A 13,684-nucleotide genomic window follows, 5' to 3' on the forward strand; every position below is an offset into this window, starting at 1 on the left:
CTAAGTTCGTTTCCTTGTCTATAAAATGCGAATAATAATTCCTCCCGGGATGTTTAAATGAGATCATGTGTAAAGAGTTTAACATGGTGCCAGGCATGTGATGGTCCGTGCATAAATAGCTGTCGTCAGCTTTTAAAATTGTAAAGGGAGATGGACAGTTTTTCTTGGAAATGGGTGAAAACGAAAGAGAGAATGAAAACGTCTATAGGAAATTGCTGAAAGAGTATGTAATGAACGTAAAGAAGTATGTAAAGAGTATGTGATATAATGAAAGAGATCGTGAAAATGTATGTAAATGAAAGAGTAAAAGGGGTTCTTTCAGCCACTGAAAAGGAAACGGTGGGAAGCGTAACACAGTGTTTTGGATGTGAATTCTGACAATTCGGAAAGGAGACCCTGGAAGCCCCTCCCTTCTGGAAAGACAGCAAACCAGACCTCCCGGGAGCGCCACCACCCGTTCCCCTCGACCTGGAGGTGTGTCCTGGGGTGTTTCTCGTAAGTGTAGAAGCCTCTGCATTCTCTTAAAAGCAGCCTGCTCCTTCCACGAAAAGCCACACGTGGGTTTGACTCTCTCCAAGCTCGGCCCAGCGGGTGGAGCCAACCCCGGGCCTGTGGTCTGAGTCTCCGGTGTACTTTGTTCTTCATCCCAGCCTGGATCCTCGAGGAGGTAACCGTGGACACCTCATCTCTTTTCCCCTGTGTCCTCTCCAGCGATGCCTCTCCCCTGTCACTCAGAAAATACCGGGTTCTGGGGAAGCGCTGATCCTATCGTCTTCAGAGAACCTGACTAATATCACACCATTTAGGACCTGCTCAGACTTTTGCCCTCACGGCCTCCATGCCTGATGGGTAAAAGGTGTGGGGTTGGTCGCCTTTTCCTGGAAATGAGAGTTAGAGATGGCTTCTGTCCCAAGGAAAAGGCCCCTGAGGTAGATTGGGTGAAGACGACAGAGAGGCGAATATAAAGATTCAGAGAACGAGAAGAATCATCCTCAAGGAACTGGGGCCAGTTTGGTTGGAGGAGACGAAACATGGAGGAGCCGAAGGAGGGAGTGGGGTCCGAGGCTGTGGGCTCTGGTACAGGCCGTGCCTGTTTCCCTTCTGTAGGATGAGTGGGAGTTTGTGCTGGGTCTCCTCTGCTTTTAAGCTGCTGTCTGACTGCCCAGCACAGCTGGGGCTGTGGGAGAAATTGAGAGAGTTCTTCCAAACAGCCGGGCAGTAAGACACTTCCACACTTCTCAAGAATTCAGATTAAAGTCCCCAGGAGAAGGTCCCATTTGTTCTTAAACTGAGTAACCTCCTTCAAGGGCTTTTCCAGGCTGAAGAATGTGTGATTTTGCGTTTTTATGAGCTAATGGAACTTCCTCTTAGTAAGGAGAGAGAGGAAATGGGCCAACATTGACTGAAGAGGAAATTCTATTGAGCTGTGTTTTCCCAACTTTGTAAATAGCTGCAGTCTAAGAGTCTGCCTTGTCTTACCCAAAAGATCTCTGTCCCTCCCCACCCACCCCCAAAGCACACCCCGTCACAGAATGCACACAATCCTTAAGAATGGTCACACCCACAGAGCCCAGGCTGCACTGGGGGCGGAAGTTAGAGTCCCTCATGTGAGCAGCAGAGGAAGGGGAGCTGCAGGCTGCGCCCACCTGGGACAGCACCCTGGTAACTGTGTTCAAGCAGTTGGGGTTGATTTTATCAAGCCCCAACCTAAAGGACACTGGTTAGTGGGAGGCATGACTCATCCACTTCCTGTAGTGCTCATGGGTTTGGGGGGTTCTTTTAAAGCAAATCCACAATTTAGATGCATTTTTATTAATGACCCACAGCACCTTTCCTCACTATCAGCTTGACCTTAGCTTCATCTAGTTCCCCACAAACAGTCGAAAAGGGTCATGGGACCCAATAAACACTCTGACAAGGAAGGGTTGGGTAGGGTGAAATTAGTGTTTTATAAAGATAACCTTGGCCAAAGGGTAAGGCATGAGTCAGAAGGGACAAGACGGGATGCAGGGAGACTGGTTGGAGGCGTGTATTGTAGTCAGCATTTCATTTCTTCAAGAAGCATACTATTAAGCACCTACTATGTGCCAGGCATGGCACTCAGCCCTGGGTCCAGAGGGGTGAACAAAAGAGGCACGGCTTCATGGAGGGGGCCATCTGGTTATGAAGATGAACATCAAGCTGATAAACAGACTAACAACTATATTATTACAGTCAGTGATAAGTGCCATGAAAGAAACTAACATTCCACGCAAAGGAGGGAGGTGAGAGGCAGAGAAACTGAGTAGGAGGCTGTCCTAGTCAGCTTGGGCCGCCATAATAGAATACCGTGGACTGGGTGGCATAAACAGCAGACATTTGTTTCTCACAGTTCTGGAGGCTGGGGAGTCCAAGATCAAGGCACCAGAGGATTCAGTTCTTGATGAGGGATCTCTTCCTGGCTTGCAAATGGCCCTCTTCTCCCTTTGTCCTCCTGTGGCAGAGGGAGGGAGAGAAGGAGGAGAGAGGGAGTGCTCTGGTCTCTCTTCTTTTTCTGATGATGACATCTTATGATGTCTTCATGACCTCATCTAACCCTAATCACCTCCCAAAGGCCCCGCCTCCTAATACCATCACATTAGGGGTTAGGGTTTCAGCAGATGAATTTGGGACACAAGCATTCAGTCCACAACAGGCTTAACTGATAATCCATACAAATGACGATATTGAGCAGGGACAGTGGGAGTAAAGAGAAAGTGACAGATTCAAAAGACATTTTGAAGGGAGAATTGGCAAGACTCCACGGCAGGCTGGAGTGAAGGAAGAAGGAAGTAATCAGAAGGACTCAAGGACTAATCATATTGGAATGTGGATGATGAGCAAAGTGAAATATGCATGTGAAAGGGAGACGTGGGTAGAGGGGGGTGGGGAGATGGGGAGCTCTGGCTTTGATATGACAAGTCTTCCAAGGAAAAGGCCTTCCAGCAGTTGGCAAGGCAGGCCTGGCACTAAGTGAGGGCTCAGGGCTGAGGATTCAGATGTGAAAGCCTTTGTGCTCACTCTGACCCACTTGATGGGTGAGCCCACGTCTTGGGTGTGGAGATGAAGACACAGGTGTGAAGAATACCACTAAGCCCCCCTGCAGCCAATACGCAGTTAGAATATTCACTGGCTGACCTTCAGTCTTGAGGAAAAGCAGGCTACCATCCCTTTGCTCTTAGAGTGACAGGAGCCATGCCTGTACTTGGCCCTGTCTTGCAGACCCCCCAGCCAGGAGCCTCATTGGTGCCATATTGTTCCTTTGACAATCACAGCCCATCTCGAGGGTGCAGCTGAGGGTTTTTAGTAAATCAACCAATCTGCAGAGCTAGTACGCTCTGGAGTGGGCGTGGGTGGGGATCCCAGGTGCAGGCTGGTGCATGATTGGCAAAGGTCTGGGAGTATACACCTATATACCTCTGCCTGCACAGCGAAGGAGGAGTTGGTGGAGGTTAAGACCTCATGAATGGCCCTGGAGAAAACAGAAACAATCTTCAGGATCCTGCTACTTGGTCACCCCAACCTGGCAATATTCCTCGTCCTCCACTTCCCCACTCTCCCATCTACCCATCTCCTAGGGCGGTTTCTCAAAGTATCACCTGTAGCAGAATCACCTGGGGGAGCTTGTCTTCCTAAGCTTCTCAAGGCCCAGAATTTCTGAATGCCAGTTGCCAGGGACCTGCTTAGTAAACAAGTTACAGGTGATCAAGTTGCAGATGAATCCCATATGCACTAAAGTTTGAGAGCGACTCCTTTAGAGAATAACGTGAGGATTTGCTGCTTGTTCTATTAAGCTCAACTCTTCTCTCCCCACTGCTCCTGGGTGGTATCACCCACTCCATCCCTTTAAATGCCATCTGGATGCTGACGACTTCCGAATATCCCGATAGGACTTCTCCCCTGAACTCTACCGCCCCCTCAGCAGGTCCATTTGGATGTCTAGCGTGCATCTCAACATTGTAATGTCTCCAACAGAACTCTTGATTCCCCCACACACTCACTCCTCCCCGGGTCTTCCCCTCCTGAGCAAATGGCACCACCATGGCAAACAACCATTTGTCCAGTTGTTTAGGACAAAAACCGGGAGTCATCCCTTCACACTCCACATCTGATCCATCAGGTAGGTCCTATCAGCTCTACCTTCCAAATGTATGGTGAATTCAACCACTTGTCACCACCCCCACGCTATCACCTCAGTCAAATCCATTATCATCTCTCACCTGGACCACTGTCGCTCTGCTTCCACTCCTGCTCCCTTAGTCTAACAGCGTGATTTTTGCAGTCTACTTATTCTAGTGCAGTAGCCAGCATGATCTTTATAAAATACGACTCAGGTCGTGGTATGCCCCTGCTGAAAGCCCTCTCCTTTGCTCTTGGTCCAAATGAGAGGTATAATCCTAGCGAGCTGGTACCTGCTGAGTCTCCCGACACACCTCCTCCACTCTGCTCCGTGCCCACTCTGCTTCAAGCTAATACCCACCTCAGCTCATCTGTCTTTGTTCTCCTGAATTCCTCCCTCATTTTATTCAAGTCTCTGCTCAGGTGGAGCCTCCTTGGAGAGATCTTTGCTGACCGCCCTATCCAAGAATCCTCCTCATCTCCATTCCTTCCCTCTCTAGCCCCAGCTTTTTCCCTTAGCACTTGTCATTATTTGAGGTTATATGATCTATTTGTATGTTTATTTGCTCACAGTCTGTCTCCTCCAATAAAATATAAGATCTGTGAAGGCAGGGACTTATCACTCCTCCATTCCACACCCTAGAGCATATAGTACTAAGTTTGGATTTGTTGAATGAATGGGCGAGCAAGTAAATAAATGAATAAAGACTTAACAACATAATGTGGGAAGTGCTGCCTTCACCTAGGTTGCTCCTCCAGAAGCAGAATCTGATTCAAGGACTTGTGGGCAAGTAGTTTATTTGGAAGGCAATATCAGGGAACAAGCATGAGTGACCAGGAGAGAAGGAAAAGCCAAAACATGGATACGTTATCAAGCTGGTCATGCTGGGAGCAACTGGGCCTTGATCCCACTGGAATGCTCATTGGAGTGTATAGAGGCCTCTTCCAATTGTCCCCTGAGCACTGACAGGAGAAGCCCGGATCCGTCAGCTCTTAAACTCTGCCCGTTGAGTCTTCCCCCATAGGTGTTGACCCCTCTACACTCTCAAGCTGCTGGTGCACAGGGCTCTGTGGGCTCCCCCAGAACAGGAGAGGCCAGGGCTGAAAGCAAGTGACGTGCAGAGGGCACTGGAGACAAGACTTGTCAGCACAAAGTAAGTTGGAGCCCACTCGAAACTGGCTGGAATCAGAGGTGGAGCTGAGAGGATGTGAGGCTGTGGTGGAGGTGTGCACAGGGGTCTACACGGTGCATAGAAGGGGCATTTGGCCCAGCTAGGGTGTTCAATCCATATTTGTTGGACTGAATTGAAAGGAGTGAAATACGTGATTCATTAAATTATGCTAAGTGAGGTTGGGAGACTTTCCCAAAACTTGAGAGATTCTAAGATCTGAGCCAAGAGTTCAAACCTGAAGCAAACAGACAACACACGTAGGAGAACAAGCATGTGTTGCATGATGGAATAGAAAGAAGAAAGCTGGATACACACAGAGGGAGTGTCTGTCAGTCCACTCAGGCTGAATGGACACGCTTCCACGTTAAGGTTGTTAGTCTGGACATGCCCTAAGGGCAAACAGGAAGAGGCAACAGACCTAGGGAGTGGAGAGAATGCTGGGCTGGACTGGCCCTCAGGAGACCCGGGTTCCAGGCTCACCCAGCTCAGTCGCTATCTGTTCTTTTGACGCGAGTCTGCCGTGTCAACTCTGGGCCTCAGTCTTCTCATCTGTGAAATGGAGAGAGTCATCTTCGATCTGACTTCTCTCATAAATGCCCTAGGCATATTGCTGTGATTGAATGAATGCCCTGGGCGTGTTGCTGTCACTGAAGGTCCTACATTCAGTGCTTATTTCACTGTGAACTCTTAAAGAGCAGAAACTCCTCTTGGTTTCTCTCTGTATCCTTCACACCCAACCAATGCTTAACACACAGTATAGGTCCTCAGTAAATTTTTGATGAATAAACGAATGCATGAACAAATGGATTATCCTCACAAGGAAAAGCACTTGAAAGAAGTTGAAGAAACATAATATCTAAACGTGAGATGGCAATGGTGGTAATGGTAGCCTAAGGCTGAATGGATACTTGGGCGACATTAGACTAACCCAAGAAGAAAGCAGACTGTACATAAATTTGATTTTAAATTTGATTTTCCACTTTGTTGTCCTCTTAGCTTAGTCATATTTTACCATGATTGTTCCCTGCCCTGCTATTTCTGCCCTACAGCTCTTGGGTGTTGTCAGGACTCACAGGTACAGATCACACAGGAAGCCTAAAGTGAGGGGATGTGGTCAGGAGGAAAGGCAAAGGACTGTGAAAATATTCAACACGCAGTCATTCACTTCTTCAGCGAACGTTCATTGAGTACTCGCCATGGGCAGGCCCTCTGGGAACACAGCAGGGAACAAGACAGGATTCCTCTCCTCCTTGGCTCACCTCTGCAGAACACACACTAGACACACACACACACACACACACACACACACACACACACAGGTGTCTCCGCCTAGCTCCTCCCCCCTCCCCCCCCCACCCCCAGCACTGTGGAACTAAAGTCACCCACGCTCTGAAATAGCCTCACAGCTGGAAGGGACCTCAAAATCTTCAAGTCCAACGGTGGCCTTATACAAACAAGGCACCTGGGGCTCATCAGCAGCTGGGGCTAGAATGGAAGATGAGACTTCTTATATTTTCTACCCATGTCCCTCATAATGGCTCCCTGCTTGTATATAAGAAAGCTCAGCCTAGGCTTTGGGGAGGGGGATGGCTCTGCAGGTGAAAATCCAGGAGACGGGGAGTCCACCAGGGCCTTGGCCTCCAGTGCTGCCCCACCTGTTGTTTTGTCTGCCTGTTGCTACTCTGGGCAGGCAGAACATTTTCACTTCTGGTCCCCAAGTGTGAAAATTCACCAGGCCACTGGCTTCCTGTTTTGAACCAGATCTGCTTAAATATCACTACTTCTAGATGGTTTTTGATCACTAAGCATTTTAAAAATATATAGTATTGATACTCCCATCTGCTCCTACTTTGAGGTTCTTAGACCTCTGGAGCAGAGAGAGGGGTACCATAGATGCTGGTCCCTCCAAGGCCACCGGCATGGAGCAAGGTCATTACAACTGAAAGAGGACCTACAGGAGAGCAGAGCCCCCTCCTCAGCTGCCCAGCCTCTTCATGGGTTTGACCATCCCTTAGGTTATCCCTTAAATAGAAAAAGTCACTGTCTGTGTGTACTCTGTCTCCAGAACTGTATCTGATGATGATCACAGGGTTGAACTTGATTGAGGATGGGAAGAGAAAAGCAAAGCGGTTTTCAGAACACCCAGGAGAGGACCAGGGATGAAGCAAAGCCCAAGGTTCCCTGAAGAAACTGAGGAATCCTTCAACATAACTTCCTGAGAAATCCTGGCTATGGCCAGAGCTGTGCAAGGCACCATAAAGAACTCAGAAAACGTAGAAGACCTGAATTTTGCCTGCAAGAAGTACCCATTAAACAGGAGAGAGCAAGGTTAATCTCAAGGGAGACTGGGCTCCCCCACAGTGCCTAGCACAGTTCCTGGCATATTATAGAAGCTGCATGGGTGAATGAATACAAGGGAATAATCAATAATTAGGTTATGGAAGCCAGAAAGATTCACAGGTCTTGAAGAAGTCTCTCCGGGGAAGTGAAAATGGAGCCGGCATAAAGAATGGGCAGAATTCGATGATTTGGAAGCCAAAGGGGCTATAAAAAATAAAAGGAAGAACAAGGAATGGGTCAGTGAGAAGCTCAAAGCTGAGGACAGGGCCTGGGGAGCCCAGGCATCTGAGAAGCCCTTCTCACCACATCTGGGCACCTGGAGAAGAGATTAGAGACCAGAGAAAGGAGCCTGCTTCCTTGGGGGCAGGGAGCTCGGGGAAGCTGCTGGCTTAGACAGAGGCTACAAGTGGGTGACACAGGCTTATAAAGAAAATACACTCTCGCCCAGCCCTAAGCAAATCATTTCATTGGACCCTAAGCCTCTGTTTCCTCCCTAGAGGGGCTGTGAGGATGAAGTGAGACTGGTCATATGGAGCCCCTCCCTGCACTAATACGTGCTCAGCAAGCGTGAGTGTTTCACCTTCCTAGTAAAGAAGGGTTTGGTTGGAAATGGTCCAGACTTATTGTCTTGGATGCTGGTCAGACTTACCCAAGGTCAACGAAAGGCTGAGTAATTTTTAGGATCCTAGACCATCCAGGGCCTAAAGGAACTGCCACAGTCACCTTTCCACTGCCACCTCCTAAGTCAGAAAGTTATAACTGCACTTGGTACTTGTATCTTTTGTTTATTGAATACCTAATATGTGCCAGGTCCTACACTAAATGCTAGAATACAGAAATTTTTTTTAAACAAAAAACAAAAACAGATATGACCCTTTTTCTCCTCTAGGTAAAAGAGAGGAGCCCTGGAGAAGTAGTCCAATCCCTCAATTTCCAGATGCTGCAATATAGGCCCAGGGTGGTGAAGTGCCTAGCCTGTGGCCACACAGCATGGCAGGGCAGGTCAAGACCAGAGCCTCTTCCACAGTGTTTAATCCTCATCCCACTAAGCCCGGAGGTCAGGCTGCATCTGTGAGGCCTCAGATTCTCCTCGGGCTCCGATGCAATCAGTGGTTGGCTGTACAGCCTTAGGCGAAGCATGGCACCCCTCAGAGTCTCAGTCTCCCCATATGTAAAGTGGGGCCAATAATAATTCCCATGCCACAAGGCTGCCACAAGGCTGCCACAAGGCTGCCACAAGGCTCAGGATGCAGTAGCATGAATGGAAATGGCTTGTATTTTGTTGACTGTATTGTGCAAGTAGTTTCTGCTCCTCCTCAGGTCACCTGGGCATCTTCCTCTAGGACAAGGCAGCCTTCTGTGGTCACATTGGGTGTTTCTTCTCTACTCTGCAGGCATTTATTGAGTACCTCCTTTGTGCTCCACTTTTAGTGGTTACCAAAGACCTATGGGACATAACCCTGTCCCCAAAGGGCTCAGCCTGGTTGAGGAAAAGCACAAATGGAGGAAGTATGGCCATCTACAATTAGGATCAAAATGGGTGACATCAAGTCTGGAGTCCTGAGGGAAGCCACAGGAGAGGTGAGACTTGAGCCAACCATGGAGACGAGATGTGGCAGGGAGGGGTGGTGTGGTGGAAGGAGGAGGCATTCCAGGCAGGAGAACAGCCCTGGCAAAGGCACCCAAGAGGAAGTGGGTTGCAGAGGGACTGGGAGTGGCCAGCCCATGGAACTGCTGGCTCTTGTGACACCCTCCCAGCTCTTGGGGCCCAGGGAATGACAAATGGTTAAGAGGAAGAGAGGGAGGTTCTGGGGGAGGCCCTGGCATGGCCGCGGGTCTGGGTGTCCAGCCAGTGCCCTGTCCAACCAGCTCTGTAGCCGTATTTCTAGGTGCCTGCTCCCTAATCATTTCTGAACCAGCTAGAATCTGCCACTTTAGAGTCCTCGACAGAAACATGCAGAGACTTAGGGTGGGGCCTGGGGCCCAAGGGTAAAGAAAACTATGCTAGCCAGTAGGACTGCAGAGGTCAGGAAAAGGAGGGGGAGGCAGAGGAGACAAGGAACACGTCAGAGGACCCTAAAAGAGGAAGTAGCCCAGTCTCAGTTCCGCTCCCAAGGATGGGAAATACCCTCCGTTCTCCCAGGCCTCAGCAGCTGTCCATGTCTCCTTACCTGAAGCCACCAAATCTGGGGCCAGGATCACCTGGACCTTGGGCCCTATCCTCCTTTCAAGTTGCCCCAAGGCCTCTGAGTCCTTAGCACTTCCAGGGGCCTAGGGCAGCGCTGCATGGGCTGCAGATCCAGTATCCATGCTGAGCAGGGCATAGTCGAGAGTTTTATTGAGGCGGAACACCCCACGGGCTAAGAAATGGGGCCCGGTCCTAGAACTGAAATCCGAAGAAGGATGCCCAAGTCAGCCCATCTCCCCTCCCCCTCCTCTCCAATAGACCTTCAAGGAAGGAAGGGATGCAAACCCCTACCTACTCGAGGATGGAAGAGTTGGGGCCCAGTTGAAGACCTCCAAAGCCAGAGATTTGGTTTATGAACTCGGAGCCTGGCTACGCTGGGAGAATGGCCCGCAGACCCTGGCGGAAAGTGAGGGGGTAGGAGCTGGTAAGGCCCTCTCCTTCCTTCCCTCCTCTGCAACCTGCTAGAACCCAAAGCAAGAAAGAAACCAGGCCTCAGGAAAGAGAGGGCAGGAAGACGAATAGCATGACTTCTCTCCTCCTCGCCTGTCACTCTCCCGGCTCCTGTGTCTTGCTGGCCTTGTTGCCAGGACATTGGCAGGGAGACCAGGGGCTGTAGTTCTAACTGCAGGTTTCAGCAGTGGCAGGGCCCCTCTCAGGCCCTGCTCCATCCACAGCTGCCCCAGGAACTTAGTGTCTGTGGACTGAACAACTCTGCATTCGGTGCCTACTAAACTGACATCCCATTGCAGGCTCTGCCTCAGGTCCAGTAGGCAAACATCCTAGGAAGAAGTGATGACTCACAAGGCAAATTGTTCTGCTGTCCACCAAGCTATACTTGGTTCTTGATCTCGCTTGTGCGTTATCTGTTTTTTCCAGCCTAACCCTGGTTCCTCTCCCGACTCCCACCACTTCCGGTCCACCTTCTCCATCACAACACAGGCCTTGCACAGGAAGTGCAGAACACTGGGAGATAGAGCCCTCCCATGCCCCCTCTCCTCCATGCCCGCTCCATCACAGGAGCCTAAAAACAAGAACATGTTTCTAGACTGTTCTCAGCACTGATCTCAAAATTGTTTTGGAGCCATCGAGCCTGGTTAGCAGCAGGGAAAACAGACCCAGGTGGTGGACAGGGGTGTGGGAGGGCATGGCAGGGTCGGGAGAGAGGGTTGTAAGAGCCAGAATCAAGTGCAGATGGGCACAAGGCAGAGCAAAGGCCTAAGCTCAGCCTTCAGCTCTTAGAGGAAGTTGGCTTCTGGTAGGAAGGTTAAAAACAGCGTCTGCAATCACCTCCATTCCCACAGGACTTTGCTTATTGAAGTTATGACTGGGTTTCTGGTCCCTGGTGTCAGCCCTGCAAGAGGAAGTGACTGGGGAGACCCTAAGAAGAGCTCCCTTCTGGAGTCTCCAGGCCCTGCCCACACTGGGCTGAGCTGGGAGGGCTTTGCTCTCCAGGGCAAATGGAATTCCTCCCACAGACTCAGGGGCTTCCTGGGAACTAGTCCTTCCTTTCTGGGGAACGGCTGCCTCTTTTGCTTCTGTGAGAAAGCCACTGCTACTCTGCCAGACTCTGTCCCCAGAGGCCTGACTCTCCTGGGGACTCTCGTGCCATAGGCTGGTGGTGTACTCAGAGAAGACGCCTCATTGTCCACAATAAGGGGCCAGGCCTTGAAGGCCCTGGGAGGTGAAGGCAGCCCAGGGGAGCCCGAGAGGGGCAGGTGGTCAGCCAGGAGCCTCCTCCTGCAGAAGAAGAAAAGGGAGAGTAAGAAAGAGGTGAGGCTTAGGAAGGATTCCTCTAAACCCTCTCATCTGGCTAGGCTTCTCCCGAGCAAGAGGAGAGTGACAGAGGGGGAAACACATGGAGAAGCTGAGTGTGGTGTTCTGTGGGGAGGAAATGAGAGAGAAACGGAGGGTCTATGAGGGATGGCTGGAGGGAGAAAATGTTTCGACAAGAAAGAGCAACTGCAATACGGAGAAGGAACGGGCTTGAAGGCAGGGGGAGGGAAGGTGTGACCAAAGGGTGAGTCAGCCATGAAGCAGGGGTGGCTCCTGAGCTTAGAAAGTTCAGAAACAAAGCTCTAGAGTGACACTTCTTGGAGAGGGTGGCTATCTGAAACCCTCATCTCAGAGCAAGAGGTTGGGATAGAAAGCTCTATTCTAGAAGCTTCCATATGATTAGAAATAGAACCTCCCCAGGAAAGAAAGGCAGGACATGGATTGGTGGGCAAGTGGAAAAGGAAGGGCCCAGTACTAGCAGGAGGCAGGGGCAGCATGACCCTGAGCCTTCACTCCTGAGATCAACTTGACCCTGAGCCTTCACTCCTGAGATCAACTTCTTTAGCACCCGGACCCTGGAAGGCTCAGGATGAACTGAGTCATCTCTCTGGGTTCCAAGCAGTCCTTGGTGCTGGGCCCGGGTGCCTGGACTGTCTGAGGACCCTACTGAGACATCAGACTCACTGAGGAGCTCACCAACCTTCCACTCACCTTTCCAGGGCTCCAGAGGCTGGCGCTCCCCTTCAGACAAGCCTGTTGGAGAACTTCATATAGACACCATCTGGGCTGCTGATGTGGCCACTGATGGTAAAGGGTGGACCCATCTCCAGCTCCTTCAGGTTCCTGAGAAAGATCATCCAATAAAGTTATTGGGGTTGAGAATCTGGACTCTCCCTGGGTTCCCAATACCCTAGACCAGAGCATGGGATGACCTTCCTGGCAGTGACTCACTGACTCACAGACTTATCTTCCAGAATAAGAGTCACCCAGGCCAGACAAGGATCGGGCCTACCCTGCAGCAGACAGTGGATAAAATGACTTACCCAAGAGGACTTTCTGACTCCGGCTCCCTGAATCCCTGACCGTCTTCATTTGCTCCTCTCTTTTGATACCATATTGTGCCTGAGATTATATTATTTGCAATATGGTGGCCTGTGTTCACCATAGATAGCGAAATACTTGAAGACGGAGTTATCTTTGTACCCTTAGAAACTAATACCACAAGACCTGCTGCAATAGATCCTTCCTGAATAAATGATGAGCAGATGATAAATGATGAGAGAATGAATGAATGAACAGATGGACGGTCCCTGCCTGGGGGTGAATGTTAAGAGAATCACAGTCATCAGGGTCTTACATGGTCCTGTTCATGTTCAAGTTTTTATTCATGGAACTTTCTAAATTCCATGGCTCCTTCGCTTTCTCTTGTTTGCTTAGGGGCATGGAGAGGAGACAGGGAGGGAAGCAGTAAGTTTGGCTGTATCGTTGATTGTTTCTCAAGCATACCTAACCCCCCAGCCCCACCACACCCAGATCTGCCTTGAATCTACTCACCGGATTTGGTACAAGTTGAAGACAAAATTAGGCCCTAGGAAGACAGTCCAAAAAGAGAGAGTTAGTACCTCCAGGGAGAGCTGCCCATCACCCTTCTGGGAACATCTGGTGCCCCCTCACCCCTGTCAGGGAGAGTGGGACGGCTGGGCTGGGCCTCAGGATGCTGTGGGGGGGTCCCAAGCTCCTTTATTATGTGCTTCCTGCCCCACACCCATGGGTGTGGACCATTTTCCTAGACAGTATCAGCTTTTCGGGGGCAGATCTTGCCACTGAGGTTCCCTCCATTAAGGGCACTGATTACCCTGGGCAGGAGGCGGTCCTAGCTTGGAGCCCAAGTGAAGCAGACCTGGGCTTGAATCCAGACTCTACCACTTTCCAACCCTGTGACTTTAGCTTCACATTCTCATCTATAAAAAATGGAGACTAAGAATTTCATCCTCACATGGAATTATAAAGAAAATCATGTTAGGCAAAAGTGCATTGACACTTAGTAGGTGCTCCACAAACATTCAGGGAAGCT

The 13,684-nt window shown here is 50.1% G+C and overlaps 1 protein-coding gene across 7 annotated transcripts in view; it reads right to left on the minus strand.

Annotated features, from left to right (window-relative positions):
* Window positions 1–1,925: 1,925 nt before the first annotated feature.
* Window positions 1,926–13,684, minus strand: part of SMIM35 (small integral membrane protein 35) — a 73,273-nt gene continuing 61,514 nt past the window's right edge. For 2 of the 7 annotated variants that reach the window (XM_070623231.1, XM_070623233.1), the window contains 3 exons: window positions 13,165–13,198; window positions 12,322–12,453; window positions 1,926–2,473 (listed from right to left, as the gene is read on the minus strand). In XM_070623231.1, coding sequence (XP_070479332.1) covers window positions 12,354–12,453; window positions 13,165–13,198 — 134 coding nt within the window. In that variant the 3' untranslated portion in view covers window positions 1,926–2,473; window positions 12,322–12,353. Of the gene's footprint in view, window positions 2,474–5,789; window positions 5,859–6,695; window positions 11,575–12,321; window positions 12,454–13,164; window positions 13,199–13,684 lie in introns of those variants that run through there. The other 5 variants (XR_011540880.1, XR_011540879.1, XR_011540881.1 and 2 more) reach the window with 5 other exon arrangements.

The sequence above is a fragment of the Equus przewalskii genome, chromosome 6, assembly GCF_037783145.1.
Source record: "Equus przewalskii isolate Varuska chromosome 6, EquPr2, whole genome shotgun sequence".
In the NCBI taxonomy this organism is placed as follows: domain Eukaryota; kingdom Metazoa; phylum Chordata; class Mammalia; order Perissodactyla; family Equidae; genus Equus; species Equus przewalskii.